This window comes from Peromyscus maniculatus, chromosome 1, assembly GCF_049852395.1.
Source record: "Peromyscus maniculatus bairdii isolate BWxNUB_F1_BW_parent chromosome 1, HU_Pman_BW_mat_3.1, whole genome shotgun sequence".
Classification (NCBI taxonomy): Eukaryota; Metazoa; Chordata; class Mammalia; order Rodentia; family Cricetidae; genus Peromyscus; species Peromyscus maniculatus.
Window position 1 is genome coordinate 113,299,971 of NC_134852.1, and position 21,493 is coordinate 113,321,463.

At 38.2% G+C, this 21,493-nt stretch overlaps 1 protein-coding gene across 21 annotated transcripts in view; it reads right to left on the reverse strand.

The window, feature by feature from the left end:
• Nup98 (nucleoporin 98 and 96 precursor) overlaps nucleotides 1–21,493 on the reverse strand; it is a 107,460-nt gene that overhangs the window by 65,133 nt on the left and 20,834 nt on the right. For 8 of the 21 annotated variants that reach the window (XM_076548931.1, XM_006993301.4, XM_076548980.1 and 5 more), the window contains exons 5-11: nucleotides 19,248–19,387; nucleotides 16,512–16,619; nucleotides 15,713–15,893; nucleotides 13,566–13,729; nucleotides 12,138–12,275; nucleotides 8,352–8,490; nucleotides 4,826–4,918 (exon numbers count right to left, since the gene is read on the reverse strand). In XM_076548931.1, coding sequence (XP_076405046.1) covers nucleotides 4,826–4,918; nucleotides 8,352–8,490; nucleotides 12,138–12,275; nucleotides 13,566–13,729; nucleotides 15,713–15,893; nucleotides 16,512–16,619; nucleotides 19,248–19,387 — 963 coding nt within the window. The remainder of the gene's footprint in view (nucleotides 1–4,825; nucleotides 4,919–8,351; nucleotides 8,491–12,137; nucleotides 12,276–13,565; nucleotides 13,730–15,712; nucleotides 15,894–16,511; nucleotides 16,620–19,247; nucleotides 19,388–21,493) is intronic. The other 13 variants (XM_015986825.3, XM_076548985.1, XM_006993300.4 and 10 more) reach the window with 3 other exon arrangements.

The window sequence follows — 21,493 nt, forward strand, 5'->3', positions numbered from 1 at the left end:
TCACAGCACCACATAAACAGTGTGCAGTAGCACAGGCTTGTCATTTACACTTGGAGGAGAAAGCTGGATGATCAGAACTTCAGGGTTATCCTTGTTTGGCTACATAAAAAGTGTTATGCTAGTCTGGAGTACATAAGACTACCTCAAAATAAAACTAAAACCTTTCGTGTTTATATCTGTATAAACATAAGATTTCTTCAAAAAGCCGCCTGCTGTGAGATAATGCTTTTGTACACTGGTTTAATAAGACGCTGATTGGCCAGTAGCCAGGCAAGAAGTACAGGCAGGATAAGCAGACAAGGATAATTCTGGGAAGAGGAAGGCTGAGTCACGGAGCAGCATGTAATAGCACAAGGGGTAAAGCCATAAAACACGTGGTGACAAATAGATTTAATAAAAATGGGCTAAGTTTTAAGTGTAAGAGCTAGTCAGTGGTAGGCCTGAGCTAATGGCCGAGCAGTTTTAATTGCAGTTTTAATTAATATAAGCCTCTGTGTGTTTACTTGGGTCTGAGCAGCTGCGGACTAGGCTGGAGACAGAAAACTTTCAACTACAGTCCCCTTTAATTTGCTGATACCAAAGCTATTACCAACTAGAGGATTAGAAGAAAATATTGATGTACACTGTTCTTTGTGTTCTGGGATCATGTTCTCTCCCCCCTCCCACTCTTTCTCTTTCACACACACACACACCACAAAAAATAACCATTTTCTTTTCTAGTTTTTAATATAAATTTTGTCATGTTAAAAAGTTCAAGGGTGGGCTGGGCGGTGGTGGCAGTGCACACCTTTAATCTCAGCCCTTGAGAGGCAGAGCCAGGTGGATCTCTGTGAGTTAAAGGCCAGCCTGGGCTATAGAGTTCCAGGAAAGGCTCCAAAGCTAAGCAGAGAAACACTGTCTCAAAAAAAAAAAAAAAAAAAAAAAAATTCAAGGGTGTGAGGGGTGGGGTGTGACATACATAAGGTCCTGGCTTCAATACATGGCACTGCAAAAAGAAAAGGAAAAAATGTAGCCTTTGGCACATGCCTTTAACCCCAGCAGTCAGAATGGCAGAGGCAGGTGAATCTCTGTGAGTTTCAGAACAAGCTCCAGGACAGGCAGGCTGCACAGAGAAACCTTGTCTCAAAAAAACCAAAATCAATCAATCAGTCAGTCACGGGTCACAGGGCATGGTGATGCCCGCCTTTAATCACAGAATTCCAAAGGAAGAGAAAGGCTGGCAGATCTCTGAGTCCAAGGCCACCCTGGTGTTCTAAGACAGCCAGGGCTACAAAGAGACCTTGTCTCTCTTAAAAAAAAAAAAAAAAAAAAAAAAAAAAAAAAAAAAAAGGACCCGAGCAGCGGTGGTGGTGCAAGCCTTTTAATCCCAGCCCTTGGGAGGTAGAGGCAGAGGCAGGAGGATCTCTATGAGTTCAAGGCCAGCCTGGTTTACAGAGCAAGTTAAAGAAGAGCCAGCCAGGGCTACATAAAGAAACCCTATAAAAAAAAAAATTCAAAGCTGGTTTGTTGTGGTACCACACATCTTTAGCACCAGCAAAAGAACTGGACTTTGAATGAGATAACTAAAAATAGCCAAATTAACACAGAGCAGATGCATGAGCATAGATTTTAAAAGCCTTCATAAGGCCCAGTATGGTGGAGCATGGCTTAAATCCTAGCAACTAGGAGATAGAGGCCAGCCTGGTCTATTCAAGGAGTTGCAAGATAGCTAGGGCTACTCAGTAAGACCCTGTCTCACAAATAATTAATTAAAATAAATTAAAATTGAAAGCTAAAGGCCTGCCTGGGGTAAAAGCTCAGTTGCTTGCCCAGCATGAGAAAGACCTTGGTTTAATCTCTAACAGCCATAATGCATACTTCCCAGGAATCTAAGGCATTATTGCTTGAGTCCAGAAGTTCAAGATCAGTCCAGGAAAAAATAGTAAAACACACACACACACACACACACACACACACACACACACACACACACACACACACACACACACACAAACCAAGGCTACATAAAATTCTACCATACAGCCATTAGAAGCCATAATATATACATAATAATAAGCATAATTTATTAAAAATAAGCCATGATCAAATATATGGAACAGCGAGATTCAAATAACCAATAGGCTCACATAAAGATTGCTACTTTCATCACTAATCATTGGAATATACCAATTTCCACTACCACATAGGCAAAAATGAAGAAGTCCAATAAGGGATCTAGAGAGATGCCTTAGCTATTACAAATACTGGCTGCACTTCCAGACGTCCAAGGTTCGGTTCCCAGCACCTAAATGGCAGCTAACAACCATACGTAACTCCAGTTCCAAGGGATCTGGCACAAGTGTCCTCTTTAGGCCTCTGTGGGCAAGTGCATGCACAGACATACAGGCAAGCAAAACACTCATCCACAAAAAAAAAAAAAAAGAAAAAAGAAAAAGAAAAGACCCAATAAGTTCACGTGATAGGATATACCTATAGTAGTCTCAGCTACCTGACTAGAAGGATTCCAAGCCTAGGAATTTGTAACCATGTTTTCAAAAAATACAGAAAGGACCATGGATAAGACACAGCTAAAAGGAAAGGAAGGTTTCATTTCAAAAAGAAAAAGCCAAACAATACAGAAAAGGTATGGAAAAATGAACATATCAAACAATGTAAAAACTAATGCAAAATGGCACTGTTTTTGAAAGACAAATAATCAACAAGATCAACTAATAATAATGTATACCTTCTAAATGGCAATTGTCTAAATTTATTCTTATGTGCAATGGTGTTTTTATCTGTATGTATGTCTGTGTGAGGGTATTAGATTTCCCTGGAACTGGAGTAACAGAGTTGTGAGCTGTATGTGGGTGCTGGGAATTGAACACTGGTCCTCTGGAAGAGCAGTCATGCTCTTAACTGCTCAGCCATCTCTCCAGTTCCCTAGATAGCAATTTTAATCTTACTTATTAACTATATAGTAACACAAATACAAAATTATTTAACAAAAAATTTCATTGAGGAGATTTGCTATTAACAGTAAACAACACAACTACTGATGGTAGTGGAAAGTTAGATTGTGATATATATGGCAAATGTAGAACACAACTTTTGTGTTCATACACACATACACTCAAATATTAAAGCCAATATTTTGAAATGAAATCTGTACACATGGACCAAAACAAAATAAGCTGATAAAAAAAAAAGAAAGAAATACAATGAGATACAAAGTATAGCATACATCCCAAAACTTCAGGAAAGTTTTAGTTATTATCTTACTATGTACAGTAATTTTCAGTTAATTCCCTTAAATCCTGGTTGCAGCTCAAGACAACAATGTATAACAATGCCATCTCCGTCTTTGGTCTAAGCTAACCCACGAGTATTCTTCCCTTAGAGATCCTTACACGCAAGTCTCATTTTTCCTCAGTAAATCTACATTTTCTCTGCTACAAAAACAAAATCTAAAACAAAAGCCACTCATGGAGGAATGGAACAGTGGAGTAGGGGTGGATCTGCGGGAAAGCGTTTTCCTACCCTGTATATGATCTTGGCTTCAATGCTCAGCAGGGCAAAATATCTCAAGTAAGGTTCAACTAAAAATGCCACTAAAATCCCTAGACATAAAATACTGATGTACAAATGTATATAAGTAACCATGTTTGAAAAAGTACAAAAGGGGATACAGACAAGTTAAAGTCTAAACAGCTGATTACTTCATGGTATTTCTGAATTGTAAAAATATTTAATGACATTTATTTTCAAAAGAAAGGTTAGCTGCGTATGGGTATGCACAATTTTAATCCCAAAACTTAGGAGACAGAGACAGGTAAATCTCTGTGAGTTTGAAGCCAGTCTGGTCTACATATCGAGTTCTTGGTCATCCAGAACTACATAGTGAGACTCTGCCTCAAAGAACAAGGAAAAAAAAAGGTTAACAGTTCAAATGAATATAAAAGAAGTGTCTATTAAGGAGATGGCAAAGGAAAAACCATACCACAAAAGCAAACAAAACAAAAACCAGGCAGTTGAAGCAGAGATTGTGAAAGTAAGTAATTCTGCAAATAAATTATTATCCCAAGATGAGAGAACTAGGTAAAGGAAGCAAATATGTATGGTTAAACCATATTTGACTGTATATTTAGAAGTAACCACCGTAACAGCCCTTGTCCCAGCTCCTGAAGACAGATAGAAAGACCAATATTTTAAATGTACTGAAAAATAACTATAGCCAGGTGGCGGTGGTGGCACACACCTTTAATCCCAGCACTCGGGAGGCAGAGCCAGGCGGATCTCTGTGAGTTTGAGGCCAGCCTGATCTACAGAGTGAGATCCAGGACAGACACCAAAACTACATGGAGAAACTGTCTCAAAAAAAAAAAAAAAAAAAAAAAAAAAAAAAAAAGGAGGAAGAGGGATGAAAGATAAAAAACTGAAAGGTATGTACAAACCTTGTAAAACTGCAGAACATTTTTGTTAATAGCCATATGAACAATTCCAAGTCTAAATTATTCATATAAAGTTAAGACAGAAGGATAGTTACTATCACTACTAATAAATCTTACATTTTAAACTAAAACTCCCAGCTAAAACAGGACTAAAGGAGAAGAAACTTTTATGTGGAAAAGGTAATTTTCCTATAATTCAAAATCTGTGTTTTGTGAATGTAATATAAATGCACTAACACTTTAGGACCTGGTAAAACATAACTGCGGGAAGGAAATGCTTTAATAAATCTGTTTGTAAAAATGGAAATTTAAGCCTCTTATTTATAAGTATATGATCTAAACTCAGAAGCTCAAGTTGTAATTACTTCCTAAAATTCATATGAACACTTTCTTACCTGTTCCAAATCCTGTACCAAGTCCAGTTCCCAGAGTCCCAGGTGCTGGCTTACTTCCAAAAATACTATTGCCACTGTTATTTGTGCCAAAACCTAAGGAAAAAGAAGAATGAGTGGATTGTAGTTTTAAAACAATTCTCAATTTTCTTTAAAGGGGAGTTTTAACACAAAGACAACTGATCTTAAGCTTTGTATCCTTAATACTAATATTTATGAATCCCAAATTATCAGTCAATATAACTTGTTAAAAAATTCTGACACCTGCAAACAAGTCTTGACATTTACTCAACTGCTTTAATAGCATCTTCAAGCCTGAAATATCAATTCAGGACAGGGTAATACCCAACAGTAAAGCAAGGTCACATCTTGATGTCTGAGCTCTGTAAGGCTCAGAGTCAGCACACATGCTTCAGGCTTACTTACAAACACAAAAGTTTATTCCCTCAAACTTTCACTTTAAAAAATTGTCAGCAAATAAAAAGGAATAGAAAACCACCCATAAAAATCTCTATAGCAACACAAAAAACCCTATCTTGAAATACCCTCACCCCCTAATCTCTATAGCAATTTTGTTAAACTGATGGATCTGTAATGTATGGCAGATTATGTGAGGTTCTTTCACAATGTCGCACTCAGTTAATTCATACAAACACTCAAAGGCTCAACTAGCTACTTTTTTGTGTGAAGGGGGTGCTTTTTGAAGGTTTCACAGAACTCAAGCGAACCTGCAATTGCTAGGCATTAACAGTGGCTTTTATCATCTCTATCTTCCAAGTGTGGGGTCACAGGTATGCACCACCACTACCGTCTCTATACTATTAAAAAACAAAAAACAACAAAACCAGGGCCAGAGAGATGAACACTGACTGTTCTTCTAGAAGACCTAGGTTCAATTCCCAGCACCCACCCACATGGTGGCTCACAAATGTCTCTAACTCCAAGATCTGACATTCTCAGACATATACCTGCAGGCAAAACACCAGTGCATATAAAAGTAAATAAATTTAAAAAAAAGAAAACTCAAAAAAAAAAAAACAAAAAACAAAAAACCAAACTATATCCTATGAACAGCCTATCTTGAGTTCAATACTTTCTTCGTCGATGATGAAGGGTTGAGAAAACCATTCTTTTTCAGACTTGCTAATTAGAGAAAATCTTGTTAACTCCCCTTTGAAATACACAGGTATCAAAGATATCAGTATTTAATTACTATTTTCTTTTCATTGATGAGACAACAAAATTCTAGAATTCCTTTTGAAGAAATTTCAACAAAGCAAATAATGAATGTGTCATTAATCTATAATGCTAAGGAATGATCAATCAATCACTGGCCAAAAAATTCTTGGGTATTTGTTTTTTGAAGACAAAGTTTCTCCATGTCGCCCTGGCTGTCCTAGAATTCACTATGTAGACCAGGCTGGCTTTGAACTTACACAGATCAGTCTGCCTCTGCCCTACCAGTACTGGGATTAAAGGGATTAAAGGTGTGTGCCTCTGCCACCTGGTGAATTCTTGGTTTTAAGACAAATTCACTTAAAAACTATCATGAAAGTTCAGTGTGAAGGCTTGTGTTATTAGTTTGCAATCAAACTCTTAGAAGGCTGAGTCAATTTATTACATAGCAAGACTGTCTCAAGAAGGAAGAATAAGGTTGAGGAGAAAAGAAACTTCAAAGGTAAAGTGAGTTAACAGTGTCACTAGAAGAATTGTACTTTTTTATGTCAATATCAGGCTGGTTATTACCAATGAAAAAGACCATAAAGCTAAAGGAGATAAAGTCTGAAACCAAGCATATTTTGGTCATTTTAAAACCTAAGCATTTGCCGGTGGTAGCACACGCCTTTAATCCCAGCACTTGGGAGGCAGAGCCAGGCAGATCTCTGTGAGTTGGAGGCCAGACTGGGCTACAGAGTGAGTTCCAGGAAAGGCGCAGGGAAACCCTGTCTCGAAAAACCAAAAAAAAAAAAAGCATTTAATCTGACTCAGCAAGAGATTCATGTGTCTACATTAAAGTTCTTCTTGATTTGTGTTATTAGCTAACCACCCGCAGACCCACAGTTTTGCCCACTCAAGCACAATCAACTTTCCTTAAAGAAAATTTAAAAAGAAAATGTTCTTAAAGATGCTCTTTCTCTTTTAACTAAAATTTAACAAGGATCATAGTCTTGTACTAGAAAACAAGCTATTCAAGGCCAACCTTAAACCCACAAGAGAGATCTAAGTGCCAACTTTACACTGTTTATACCACACATTTCCTCCATTCTCGCTGACTCTGTTACTTCAAAACAATTTTACAAAGTAAAAATAATTCAAATTCAGCATATAGCTAGTAAGGCAAGCCAGGTAAAGATGAGACCTTTCATACTGGAATCAGTGTGTATGAGTATAAATACAATCTTACTACCAAAGAAAAAAACAATACAACAACAAAAAATCCTACCATTAAGTCAGATGTAGTGGCATACATCTTTAATCCTGGGAGGAGAAAGCCCCCGAGGATTTTTTTTTGAGACCAGCCTGGCCTACACAGTAAATTGCAGGGCCAAATAGGACTGCATAATAAGATTCCATCTCAGCCAGGCAGTGGTGGTGCCCACCTTTAATCCCATCACTTAGAAGGCAGGGGCAGGGGGTTCCAGGCAAGCCTAGTCTACAGAGACAGTTCCAGGACAGCCAGGAAACTCTGTTTTGAAAAACAACAAAACAAAACAAAAACCCCACAAAGAAACAAAAATTCTGGAAAAAAAAAATAGCATTTTGCACACATCTTCCTAGAAAAACCAACTAGTACCTAATGAGGTACTCTGGAAAACAAAATGTTCAACAAATATTTGAACCTTGTCAATAAAATGACCTTTGTACACCTTACACAATGTTGAAATGTCTGAAAACATAATCATGAATGGATAAAGCTGAAACATGATGCTTCTTTTAAACTGATTAAATATGTTAATTTCTAACATATCTAAAAAAAAAAAATAAAGTTCCTTTTTAAAACAATTTGCTCAATCTTATTTCTATTTTCTTGATTTTTAAGTAAGAAACAGGATCTCAAAACTTTAAAATAATTTGTTGTTGCTCTTTTTGAAACAAGTCTCATTCTGTACCCCAGGATGGCCTGCTTCAATAGGTATGGTGTTACAGGCATGAGCTACTATACTCAAAACTGCCAGAATAATCCTCCAACTCAGCAAAGCTTTGACATTCAGAAAGAATCACCAATCTCCCCTTTTACACTACACTCCCATGTTTGAAACCTACCTGAATAGAATGGGTTATTTCGGACAAATGAGGTTCACATATGCTTTTTCAGTTACTGGTGAAGTAATCCAGAGAAAATGAAAACCAATTATCTATACTATCTCATGTAATGTACCATGACTTAAAGCCTTTCTTTCTGGTACCTAGCATCAGGCTATCGCTTACCTGAGAATTTTTAAACATTTCCAATCATATGAATCAGGAGAATGATGTGTGGTATAGTCAGTGTAACTTTAAGAGAGTCAAACCTGCATTTTATATGTACCAAAATTGGAAGTGTTTGTATTGGTTCCTAAAGTCAGGGTTGGTTTGTTACCGAAGAGCCCGCCACTGGTTGTACCAAATGAAGGAGCACTGGTTGTGCTGGTTCCAAAAGTTGTAAGCTTGTTATTGCCAAACAGGGTCTGAAAGGAAAATAATACAGGAAATTTAAAATAATATAAAGATACAACAGAGAAAGTAAGCAGGTTAAAGAGATGGCTCAACAGTTAGTGTACTGAGCTCGATTCCCAGCCCCCATCAGATGGCTACAACCACCTGTCACGCCAGCTCAAGGAGGATCTGACAACTCTTCAGACATCTATACTCATGTATACACACATAATTAAAAATGACAAAATTAAAATAACAGAGGCTGGAGAGATGGCTCAATGGTTAAGAGCACTAGCTGCTCCTCCAAGTTCAGTTCCTAGAGCATGTATCAGGTGACTCAAAAACTGATTGTAATCTAGTTCCAGAAGATCCTACACTTCTGGCCCCCAAGGTCCCTGATTCATATGTACATACCCACATGCCAACACACAATACACATAATTTAAAGTAACGAGAGAGAGAAAGGATGCAAATAAGCTACTCCTTTAAGTGTGTAATGGAAGAAAAAGTTATAATTTTTATGAAAAGACAGATTAATCAGAAGATATAATAATCTGAGCAAGATTCTAAACACAATGCTTTAACACAAAAAAAATAACACCTTAGCAAACAGGATTTCAGTGAGTCAAAGTGAAAATAACAAGGCAATCAAATGTTTTCATTGGCCAGGTATGGTAGTATAGGCCTCTAATACCAGCATTTGGAAAACTGAGCCAGGAGGAAGTCCAGGCTTCTTTACTGGAGACAAGAGGGAGAGAAAAGTCAAGGAGTGAGGAAGAAGGGGGTGAAAAGAGAAAACACTCTGTAGTACCGGGAACTAGACCCAAGGCCTTGTATGTGCTAAGCAAGCATTCTAATACTAAGCTACATCTTCAGCTCTTAATTTGTTTGAGGCGGTGTATTGTATAGTTCAGGCTGGCCTTGAACTCTCTATAGCCCAGGCTGGATTCAAACTTTCAATCTTCTTGTCTCAGCTATGTTTGACCAGCTTTTTCTAGTGGTGGTGGTAGTACTGAGGACCAAAACTAGGGCCTTGCTCAAGCCAGCCACACATTTCTGCACCGTCATTCTTTCCCCCCAAATGGTATTATAATATAAAATTTACTGCTCTTTTAAGTGCATTTCAAAACAGTAGTTCTATACCTAGACAACTTAATTCAATAAGGTAAATAACTAAGTTATTATATACATCTCCCATAGCATGAGAATCCCTGTAATTCTAGGAACTCCAAAAGCATTTAATTTCTAAATACCATTCTAGTTTATCCCTCAAAACACAAAAAGGAAAACTAGAAGTTAAGAATTATCTGATTTGGGCTGGACACGAGGTACAAGCCTTAAATCTCACCACTTTGCAAGTAGAAGCAGGTCCATCTCTATAAGTTCGAGGCCACCCTGATCTATATAACAAGGTTTGTGCTTGCCAGAGCTACACAGTAAAATCTGTCTTTAAAAAAATATATATATCTGAGCCGGGCCTCCCAGCATTTGGGAGGCAGAGTCAGGTAGATCTGTGAGTTCGAGGCCAGCCTGGTCTATAGAGCGAGATCCAGGACAGGCACCAAAACTACACAGAGAAATCCTGTCTCGAAAAAGCCAAAAAAAAAACCCAAAAAGCAAAAAAACAACTGATTTAAATAATGTAAATTGAGAATACATAAAAAACTACCCAAATGGATTCTAAATAAACTTCAAAACTTAAAGGGAGCCTGCAATGGCAAAAGATATTAAGTATAAAACAAACACACAAAAAGACTATATTGTACATTGTACATAATAAAAACAAACAGGCTGGGTGATGGTGGCACAAGCCTTTAATCCTAGCACTTGGGAGGCAGAGCCAGGTGGATCTCTGTGAGTTCGAGGCCAGCCTGGTCTACAAAGTGAGTTCCAGGAAAGGCGCAAAGCTACACAGAGAAACCTTGTCTTGAAAAAACAAAATCAAGCAGGGTTAAGCTGCGAGGTGGTGGCACAAGCCTTCAATCCCAGCACTCAAGAGACAGAGGCAAGTGGATCTCTAACTCTGAGGAGATTTTGGTCTACATAGTGAGTCCCAGGACAGCCAGGGCTACATGAAGAAACCATCTCGGAAAAATAAAAAAAGAGCAACTTTACTTCTCAATTTAAAAATTAAAACTAAACTAACCAATTATAAGTTTTTTTTTCCTCTTTTAATTTTTTTTTTTTTTTTTTCAAGACAGGGTTTCTCTGGGGCTGGAGAGATGGCTCAGCGGTTAGGAGCACTGGCTGCTCTTCCAGAGGTCCTGAGTTCAATTCCCAGCAACTACATGGTGGCTCGCAACCATCCATAATGAGATCTGGTGCCCTCTTCTGGCCTGCAGGCGTACATGCAGGCAGAACACTGTATACATAATAAATAAATCTTAAAAAAAAAAAAAAGACAGGGTTTCTCTATGTAGCTTTGGAGTCTGTCCTGGAACTCAATTTGTAGACCAGGCTGGCCTCCAACTCAGAGACCCGGCTGCTTCTGTCTCCTGAGTGCTAGGATTAAAGGCGTGCACCACCACCACCACCACCACCACCACCACCACCACCACCACCACCACCACCACCACCACCACCACCACCACCACCACCACCACCACCACCGCCTGGCTGATACTTTGTTTTTCTTTGTAATGTGTATGGATGTTTTGACTACATCTGTCTGTGCACCATGTGTATGCCTAATGCCTACAGAAGCCAGAAGTGAGCTGCCGAATGGGTGCTAGTAGTCATATCCAAGTCCTCTGTTAGAGCAGCCAGTGCTCTTAACTGCTGAGCCATCTCTCCAGCACTTAACAGTACTTTCAAACAGAAGTACGCCACATCATCACTGAGATAAGACAATTTAGTAATTGAATAAAAAACCATGGAGCAGAGGGGACAGTTAGTAGTTACTACAGTGCTTTCCAAGAATGCATAATACCCAGAGTTTGTTCCCAACACTTTTTGAAACTGGGCATGATGGCAAATGTTTGCAATCCTAGTACCTGCGATGCTGAAACATGAAAACTAGTAGTTTGGGGCCAACTTCTAATTAGTAGTACATGCCTGAATCCCAGGACTAAGGAAGTAGCAGCATGAGGAGTTTGAGCTTATCCTTGACTACACAGAAGTTCCCGTTAGTCTGGGCCACTTGAGACCCTGACATAAAGACCAAGAGAGGAGCTGGCAAGATGGCTCAGTGGGTAAAGGTACTTGCCACCAAACCTGATTTGAGTTTGATCCTTGGAACCCATACAGCAAGAGAGAATGGACTCCCACAAGTAGCTTCATGGTTTGTTTGGCTGGTTTTTTTTTTTGTTTTTTTGTTTTGTTTTGTTTTGTTTTGTTTTTTCTCTGTGTAGCCCTGGCTGTCCTGGAACTCACTCTCTAGACCAGGCTGTCTTTGAACTCAGAGATCCACTTGCCCTTGCTGGGATTAAAGGTGTGCACCGGCAACACTGCTAGGCTTCCACAGTGGTTTCTGAATGTCATGGGTGCAGTGTGGTATAGGCATACATATAAAAAATAAGTAAAAATACAATTTTTACAATTTTATGTAATTGAAGAAAAATGAAAAAAATAAACTTATAGTATTAAATTCTTGGAAGACAATTATCTGTTTTATATATTCCTTCAGATTTAAATCCTTCAGATTTAAACACTCAGATTACAATCAACTGTCACCACCTACCGAACCAACTGCACCAAATCCAGTACTGGGCTGCCCAAAGAGACCTGTTCCTGTTCCAAAAGCTGTCCCAGTGCTGGTATTTGTAGCCGTCCCAAAAAGACCTCCTGGCTGTGAGGCTTGGGTTACTCCAAACAGGCCCTGGAACGGGTAATTTAGATTAAAAGGCAGTTCATAGTAGTTTAAAGTCTTAGAGAGATAAATAAAAAAAAAATTTTTAAAAGTCACCATTGCTTATAAAATCATGTGTGATAAACACAAAATTCTTGGAACATTTCTTTGCACAACCCTGAAAAGCAAGAATAAGGTATCCTTCCCAAAACAGCAAAGTTAAAAGTTATTAAAACTTTAGAGTCCAGGACTGTAAATTCATCCCTATAACCTAAGTCCCTGTTTCCAGAACAATGAACTTCAAATGCTGGGCATGTACTAAGGCTTTCTATGAATTCTGGTGCTCTGAGGTGTTAGCTTACATAGGAAATTCCAGGATAACCTAAGCTATAACAAGACTATGTTATCAAAACAAACAATTAAAAAACCCACCTCATTTTCTTCTAAATGCTTTATAAACTAGACATAACTCATACTTATAATGCCATCATGTATGAGGCTGAAGCAAGTCTCAGGGAAGCCTGGACTGCACAGTGAGACCCTGGGTCATACATGAAACACAACCACAAGTTTTGTAATTCTTGGTATTTGATCTATTGAGTAAACTCTGGCTATTAATTATATAAGGGATTTAACCTCATTCTTTCCCAGATGGATAATCAGTTGTGGTACTCTTGTTGGAAAATCAGTTGTCTTTAAACATGAGAATTCCTTTCTTTATTCTCAATTTTATCCATATGCTCATTTAATTTTTGAGATTAATCTCATATAACCTAGACTGGCCTTGAACTAGATTCATAATCAATACTATCCTTGAACGCTGGATCCTCCTCCCAAACACTGAGATTATAGTATGCCCAATTCTATAGTTCTATTCTTATAATTTCAGTAACCACTTTCTTTACTTACAATGCTTTTTTTTTTAACATTCTCATCCACGTACACAATGTACTTTGATGATTCATAGACAGTCCTTTCTCATTATCTCCCTCCAACTCCCTCTGGAACGATTAATCATCAACATCACAAGGTATATAACCTTAAGATAGCAACCTGTAGCCCACTAAGCTCTTAGTGATAAGAAATCTATGGTCAGAAAAGATAGATGACTCATTCAACAAACTCTCAATGAGTAGAGTATGGGCTGAGACAAAATCTAGGTCTTCATTACTGAAAGACTTGTTTTCTTCCCCATCCTAAATAACCTCAGCTCTAAAGAACTGCTGTGGAGACAGCACTTACAAGGTGAACATGATTACTAGTCTCATTACTTAGCTTAACACAGAAGACCTAGAGTTAACCAAGGGCCTGTTTCCTTACCATAGTATTGGTGCTCGGCTGCCCAAGGGTACTAGTATTACCAAAGGAAAAGCCAGTATTCTGGGTGGTTGTAGCCTGGCCAAATGGTTTGCTGAAGAGACTGGTAGTCTGTTGATTCTGTTGGCCAAAGAGACCACCTGGATTTGTTCCAAATCCAGTTGTGCCTTTCAGAAAAGGAGAAATAAACAAAAAACAAATTAAAAAAAAAAAAACAAAAAACAATTGGAACTCTCAAATGAGCCAGTAAGTCAATCATCTGAGCTTTGTCTATTGATATTCAAATTATTCTATATTCATTATTTAATAGCCTTCATTTTCTATCTTCAGCTAGCTCTACTTTATATTAAAACTTTCTTTTCTATAATACCTCAACTCAAGAATTCTAATAAGACTGAATGACCTTCCTTTGTAAACTCAACTTTCCTTTTTATAAGGAAAAATATTCAATCTATGTTTAAATTAATTTTGACAGAATGAGGTTTTTTTCTTCCTATCAATATATTCAGTCTCGTCTTTTATATACAGTACTGTATTCATCGAGCATAGTGGCACAGCCTTTTAATCCCAGCTCTTGGGAGGCAGAGGCAGATGAACCTCTGTGAGTTCAAGGCCAGCCTAGTCTACATAGTTCCAGGACAGAGAATTCCTGTCTCAAAAATAAATAAATAAAACGAAAGAAATAAATCTGTTAAGTCAGAAATACTAAGGCTGAAAAGAATGTTAAATGTAAATTAGATAAACACAGTATTTGAGTATACATTTCTCTAGAAAGCTATGGAAACTTTGTAACTTTTGTTTGCCTTTTTACAGAGGTAAACTTGTGGCTAAGGGAGAAATCCAGGAAAGAAGAAATCTTTGGTTTGCTTTGGTTTCTGGCAGGGTGGCCTCACACTTTACTATGTTGCTAAGGATAATCTTGAATTCTTTATCTTCACCTCCCAAATCCTGTAATTATAAGCATGAACTACCCAGACAAGCTACAACGTAAGCTTTGTATTGTAACTTTTGCAAAAGCTGTTTTTTTATCAAGTAACTTAGCCATCACCTTAAATGCTTTCACGCCCTATACTGAATCAACTCCGGTTATCTCATCAGGGTTTAGAATCTGACTGACTGATCATGTATTCCTGGGGACTGAAAACAGGGCCTTATATATGCTTGAGCTACACTCAATCCCAGCCCTTTTGTTTAAGACTCTATCAATCTTTCATGTTGAAAGTACAACAATTTTTTGCTTTTGTTTTTCGAAACAGGATTTCTGTGTAGCCCTCACTGTCCAGGAACTTGCTCTACAGACCAGGCTGGCCTCGAACTCAGGGCCATATGCCTCAGTCTCACAAATGCTCCAAGTGATCTCCAAGTGGGATCAAAGGTGTGCACCACCACACCCAGCATTTTTATACTAATTTTGTACTACTTTATACTACTCTGAATATAGTAGTAATCCTCAGAATGAACCTTCACTCATTATCAAATGACTTCTCTTTCAAAATAAACCTTAATGTTTCCCAAGCAAATAAAAAGTCATGTCTTACAGGGTAAGGCACATATGCCTACATGTCCAGCACTTGGGAGGCAGAAGCAGGAAGACTGCCATAATCTAAGGCTACTTTGGCCTATGTAGCTAGCAAGTTCCAAGCCAGCCAAGTTTACATAGCAATACTGTATCAAAAAAGTCAAGCTCTGATCCACTCATAAAGTCCTACTAAACAGAGCCCTTATGTCCCCTAGAATTCTGGAACACTCACCTCTTAGGTAAAAACTTGAGTTTTGCTGGGCCTGGTGGCTCATGCTTATAACACAAGTATTTGGAAGGCTGAAGCAAGATTGTTTTGAATTTGAGGTCAACTTGAGTTAGAGTGAGACCCTCAAAAAAGCCTCTAAAACCTCAGAGTTTTGAGACTCATTGCTTCAAGTTAGCAGATTTTTCCTAAAAATACATACAACCAATTCTTTTACCTTTGAGTAGGTTACTACTCAAATATTACCTCTGAAATGAAGGATTCTTTAGCCATCCTTACTTTTAACTATCTCTCCCTATTCATAAATATCCCCAAATTATTTTTTCTCCACAGCTCTTGTAATGAAGTGAGTCATGATTTACATTTATTTGACCAGTCTTCTTTATGATACAACAAAGTGCTTACTAGTTCCAAAGACAGTTTTGTTCTGACCATATGAAAAGGCTGAATTAGTGGTGGAGGAGCTGAAGAGTCCTGTTGCACTGGAAGTTGCTGGAGAAGACCCAAATAAGCCAGCTGTGGTACCTGCTCCCACTTGGTTCTGTGGGCCTTTACGGTTAGCCTGATAATCCTCCAAACGAAGTTCCTGAAGGTAAGCACATTACCAAACTTAACATATGGCAAAAAAAAAAAAAAATTACTTAGAAGAGACTCCCCAACAATCTATTACAGAGTAACGTCACTGATGAAGTGTAATAATACTGAAGTGTCCATCTATATAAAACTCAAAGACTGGCAAAAATTGGGCAATCAAGATAGGTAATTTTGGAAGGAAAGTATTATGATGAGGGGCAGGGTTAATAAGGGCTTTGGGATGTTAGCTATTCTTGTTTCTTTTCCTATTGTTTTTTCTCTATACTGTCACTTGATAAGTATCTTTCCACTTAATGAAAAACTTATTAAGCCATGTACTTAGGATTTTGCATAAATTTACTAAAACGTCATATATGCATAAACATGCATCTCACTGCATTGTAAATAACTAACCAGAATAGAATACTAGATAGACCTGTATATGTGGAGAATATTATCTCAGCCTAAAATAAAAGTATTCATAATAATATATGATCTTGAAAAACACCTTGATTAATGTAAAGCTTTTACTCAGACCCAATTCGAACCACTTAATCTTGAAAAGAATCAAATATTTGAAAAAGCTGTGTTTATGTATCATGAAAGTATCAAACTCATTTTTTGTACTGACCTCTAGTGACTTGCTTTCATATTCTTTCATAGCAGTAATACACTGATGCTTGGTACTGATGTTAGTGCTAACTCCAGCTTTGACCATAGTATCTGTACCCGTGGGAGGCTGCAAAGGAAGACAAAGGCACATTTCTAAGTCCAAGTTTTTTCCTAAGTCCAACTCTTACAGACACAGTTTGTCAACCACTGAACTTTAAAATTATTCCATTTTTCCTTTTGTAACAAGATTGGGCCAAGGGCTGGATAAAGTTCAGTGGTGAGTGCCTGTCTAACATTTGCAAAGGCACCCCCCCCACCTACTCAAAAAACACTTTTAGGAGGGTATGATGGCCTATATCTACTACCCCAGCATTCCAGAGGGAGCCGTGAATACCAAACCAACCCAGGAAGGCTACAGAGTGAGACCTTATCTCAAACAAACTAAAAGATGGAGCTGGGCACAGTGGCACAAACCTATAGTTCCAAATATTTTTGAAGTTGAAGCATGATCATTTGAGACCAGGAATTCAAGACCCATCTGGGCATCACAGTAAGACCCTCATGGCAAAATCAAATTGTTTTTCAAGGATGCTTGATTAAAATATAGGGTAACATTTCTGATCTTTCCCCCACATCACAGTTATCTGAACAAAAATTAACCCCACCTTCATTTTTAAAGATAAATTTTTATTATTTTTAGTTATATGTAGCTGTGTGTGCCTGAATGTAGATATGTACATGTAAGTGCAGAGGCTGGAGGCATTGTATCTCTTGGAGTTAAGAGTAATTAATAGACAGTTGTAAGCCAATAGGTAGGTATTGGGAACCCAATTCCAGTCCTCTGTAAGAATAGCAAGTACTGTTAACTACTAAGCCATCTCTCTAGCCCAGATAAATCCATCTTGGTAACAAATTTACCACAAACTTAAGTATTAGCCTCTCAACTCAAGCTATCCAATTATATGGTAAAATACAGGTAATATATTCTTACCAATGGTTTTACCCAATTTACTAAAAAAAAAAAAAAAAAAAAAAAAAAAAGTATACATATTTAAACCTTTAAAAGCACTATCATCTGTTCTTCAATTATCTGCTTTTTATTTTTCATTCTTTTATTAATTCATTTAGAGACAGGGCCTCTATGTAGCCATGGTTGTCCTGGAGCTCTATATTAACCAGGCTGGACTTGAACTCAGAGATCCACCTGCCTCTGCCTCCTCAGTGTTAGGATTAATGGTGTGAGCCACTACACCCAGTTTTATTTTTTGAGACAATGTTCTATATAGCCCACACATGCCTTTGAAGGCCAGAGTTTAATCCCAAGGCCCATAGTGCACTAACCCTCCCATCCACTTTATTGTCCCATTTTTCCATTCCATCCAAGGTTTTATTCTTTGTTTGTTTGTTTGTTTGTTTGTTTGTTTTTTGAGACAGGGTTTCTCTGTGTAGCTTTTGGAGCCTGTCCTGGAACTCACTTTGTAGACCAGGCTGGCCTCGAACTGACAGAGATCCAAGGTTTTATTCTTGAATAGATGATAGACTATTCTACGTATCTTCATGAAGAAGTCTTATTTTCAGTTCTTTTTCTATGATCTGTCCATTATTCTTTATTTAACAGATGATTACCCCAGTTCTGCTTTAGAACAGAAAATACTGACAGATACTTGTAATCCTAGCACTAAAAAGGGAAAGCAAGATCACTGAGTTCAAGGCAAGTCTGAGCTATGTAGTTAGTATAAAAAGTCAGCCTGGATTACACAGCAAGACCCTGCCTCAGGAATTCTGCTTTATATGTTTACCATAATCAACACTAAATACAAACTTGACTGAAGTGAGCACAATTTTAATATACATTGTAATCTAGATGATGTTTCATGCTGGAAATTAATTTCAGCTCAGTGGTAGAGTGCTTACCTACTATGCATGAGACCTTGACTTAATGCCCACCATGGCAATAAAAAAGAAGGAAAAAATTAGAATTTTTTTTTTTTGAGGCAGGGTTTCTCTGTGTAGCCCTGGACATTCTGGAACTTGTTCTGTAGACCAGGCTGGCCTCAAACTCAGACAGAGATCCACCTGCTTCTGCTTCCCAAGTGCTGGGGTTAACGGCATAGGCCCCCACCCCCATCCCACACAGACACTCTTAAAGCTGAAAAGAAAGCCTATATTGCCCACTGAAGGCTACATGGGGAGCTTGCCCAAATCATGCAGCCCCGAGCCTCACTCATCTTTGTCTTGTATACATAAAACCACAACCTGGTCAGCTAGCAAGAACAATTTTACCAAGAAGTAAAACTACAGAAGCAAAAAAGCAAGGTTAGTACATTTAAGGATTTTCCTGGATCCTGGAAGTACTGAATAGATCTTGGACGGATTAGGTCTTTGTTCCCGTTTTTTGGCAAGTATTGGGATCTATGTGTTGGGTTCTAAGGTCAGAACAGGGCCTCTAAAGTGTCGTCAATTATGCCAAGGTCCTGGGGCCTATATTACATCAGCACCAAATGGAGGTTCACAACCATCTGTTCCTGCAATTCCAAGAGATCATGATACCCTCTTCTGGCCTCCCTGGGTACTGCATGCACATAGTGAACATTCACACATGCAACAAATATTCATACACATAAAAATAAGTAAGCTTATTTTTTTTAAAAAGCCAAATTATGATATGAATTACTGGAAATAGGAGCAATCTGACAATTCATTCTACAAAGAAATACATAGGGAAAAAAAGAACATTCTGGAAGAAAATACGTACATTAAATTTAATAGTGGTTCCTGTAGGTGCTGCTGTAAAACTACTTGGCCCAAAGAGAGAGCCAGATGTGCTACCAAAAGGGTTAGAGGTGGTGTTTGTAGTTCCAAACAGTCCTCCACTGCTAGTACTTGTTCCAAAATCTGTCAATTAGAAAGAAAATGAGAATTAAATAGCAAACAACTTCATCTTGAACACCCTGGAAATAAGGTAGGGTAATGGCAGCAGTGCTTTCACACTGTCAAATATTATTTATTTCTCCTGAGCAAATTTATTCAGGCAATATTCCATACCAACATGCTTCCAGGCTACTACAACTCTCAAGGTAAACTAATCCAAACCCATAAATTAGCTACATGTGCAGGTGGTTCTTAGATATAACAACAGACAAGACTAAAAAGAAACATTTGACTGTGTATTTTATTTCCTTTCTCTTTTTTTTACTAAGCAAGAATGAATGCTGAATAAAATTGTCCTTCTGAGAACACCTCATCATAACAGACATCACAACACAAAAATATACTGTTTTTTTATTTAGGTATAATATTTCATGTACCCATACATTATGAGAATATTTTGAACATGTAAATGGTCCTACTGAAGCATTAAACATAGACAGGTTAGCATAAAATGTGACCATCGCTAAAAAAAATGTAAAATCAGAGGGCATTGTTGGTTATTTTATAGAAATTAACTCAGAAGCAGGACTGGAATCCAAGCACTTGGGAGGCTGTATCAGGAATGCTTTCAGTTCAACACTAGTTTGGGCTAGCTTCACAGTGAGTTCCAGACTAGCCCAGGCTACACAGTGAGATACTTGTCTCAAAACCTAAAAAGAAACTAATATAGAAATAGCAGACTCTACCTAGCAGGGCATAGTGGCCCATGCCTTTAACCTCAGAAGGGAAGCAGAGACAGGTAGATCTCTGAGGCCAGTTTTGTCTACATGGTGAGTTCCAGGTCAGCTAGAAGTACTTTGTGAAAACCTGTCTCAAAAAGGGGAAAAGAAAAGAAATAAAGAAATTAAAGACTATCTTTCTTTTTTCATAATGATTTATTTATTTATATCTTATGTCTACTGATGTTCTGCCTGTATGTATGTCTGGGTAAGAATGCTGGCTCCACTAGAAATGGAGTACAGACAGTTGTGAGCTGCCATGTGGATGCTGGCAAATGAACTTGGGTCCTCTGTAAGAGCAGCCAGTGCTCCTTCTACAGCCCCCAGACTATCTTTCTTAAAATATGGGAAGTCCTCAAGGGGCGCGCGCGCGCGCGCGCGCGCGCGCGCGCACACACACACACACACATATATGCATACTTTTAATCCCAGCACTTGGGAGGCAGAAGCAGGTGGATCTCTGTGAGTTTGAGGCCAGCCTGGGCTACAGAGTGAGTTCCAGGAAAGACGCAAAGCTATACAGAGAAATCCTGTCTCTAAAAAGCAAAGAGACATCACACAGTGGCAGAAATGTCAGTAAACAAGAAAAATCTACCTGTGAATGTTTAACTTAAGTGATATGCTAATAACCATTATGAGCATTTTGATTGCTCATTAGCAAATTATCATTTCTAACAAACTCTAACCTTAATATATAGTTTAAAGTTAGTAGGAATATCACTTAAAAAAAATTTTTTTTTTGGAGACAGGGTTTCTCTGTGTAGCTTTGGTTTGGTGCCTTTCCTGGAACTCACTCTGTAGCCCAGGCTGGCCTCTGCCTCCTGAGTACTGGGATTAAAGGTGTGCACCACCACTGCCTGGGTTTTTTAAAAAAATTTTTTTTGGGGGAAAGGGATATCACTTTTGAATTAGCACCCTAAGATTGCATTTTATAGGGCATATTTAAATATTTCAACATCCTACCAGAAATGGTGGCACAAACCTGTATATAATATCAACAATTGGGGGGGTAGAGTCAAGAGTTTGAGGCCACCCTGGGATGCATGAGACTTTGTCTCACTTAGACACACCAAAAAACATTTTTTTCCCAACATCTCCACAATTTTGCCTTTCAAAAAATACTGTTGGTTAGTTAGCCACTTATATTACTGTGCTCTTGTACCATAAATAGCATCACCTCATAGGGCACATTTAGTGGTAAATGTAAAGAAGCAATTACTAGCCACACGAATTTAAAGGGTTAAAAATTAAAAACCTCTGCCATGAGCAAGGAATGGAGGGGAGTAATCAAAGCATACACAGCACTTCTCGTTCCAGGTGCTCTAGTCCTTCACTGTAAATGTGAGACACA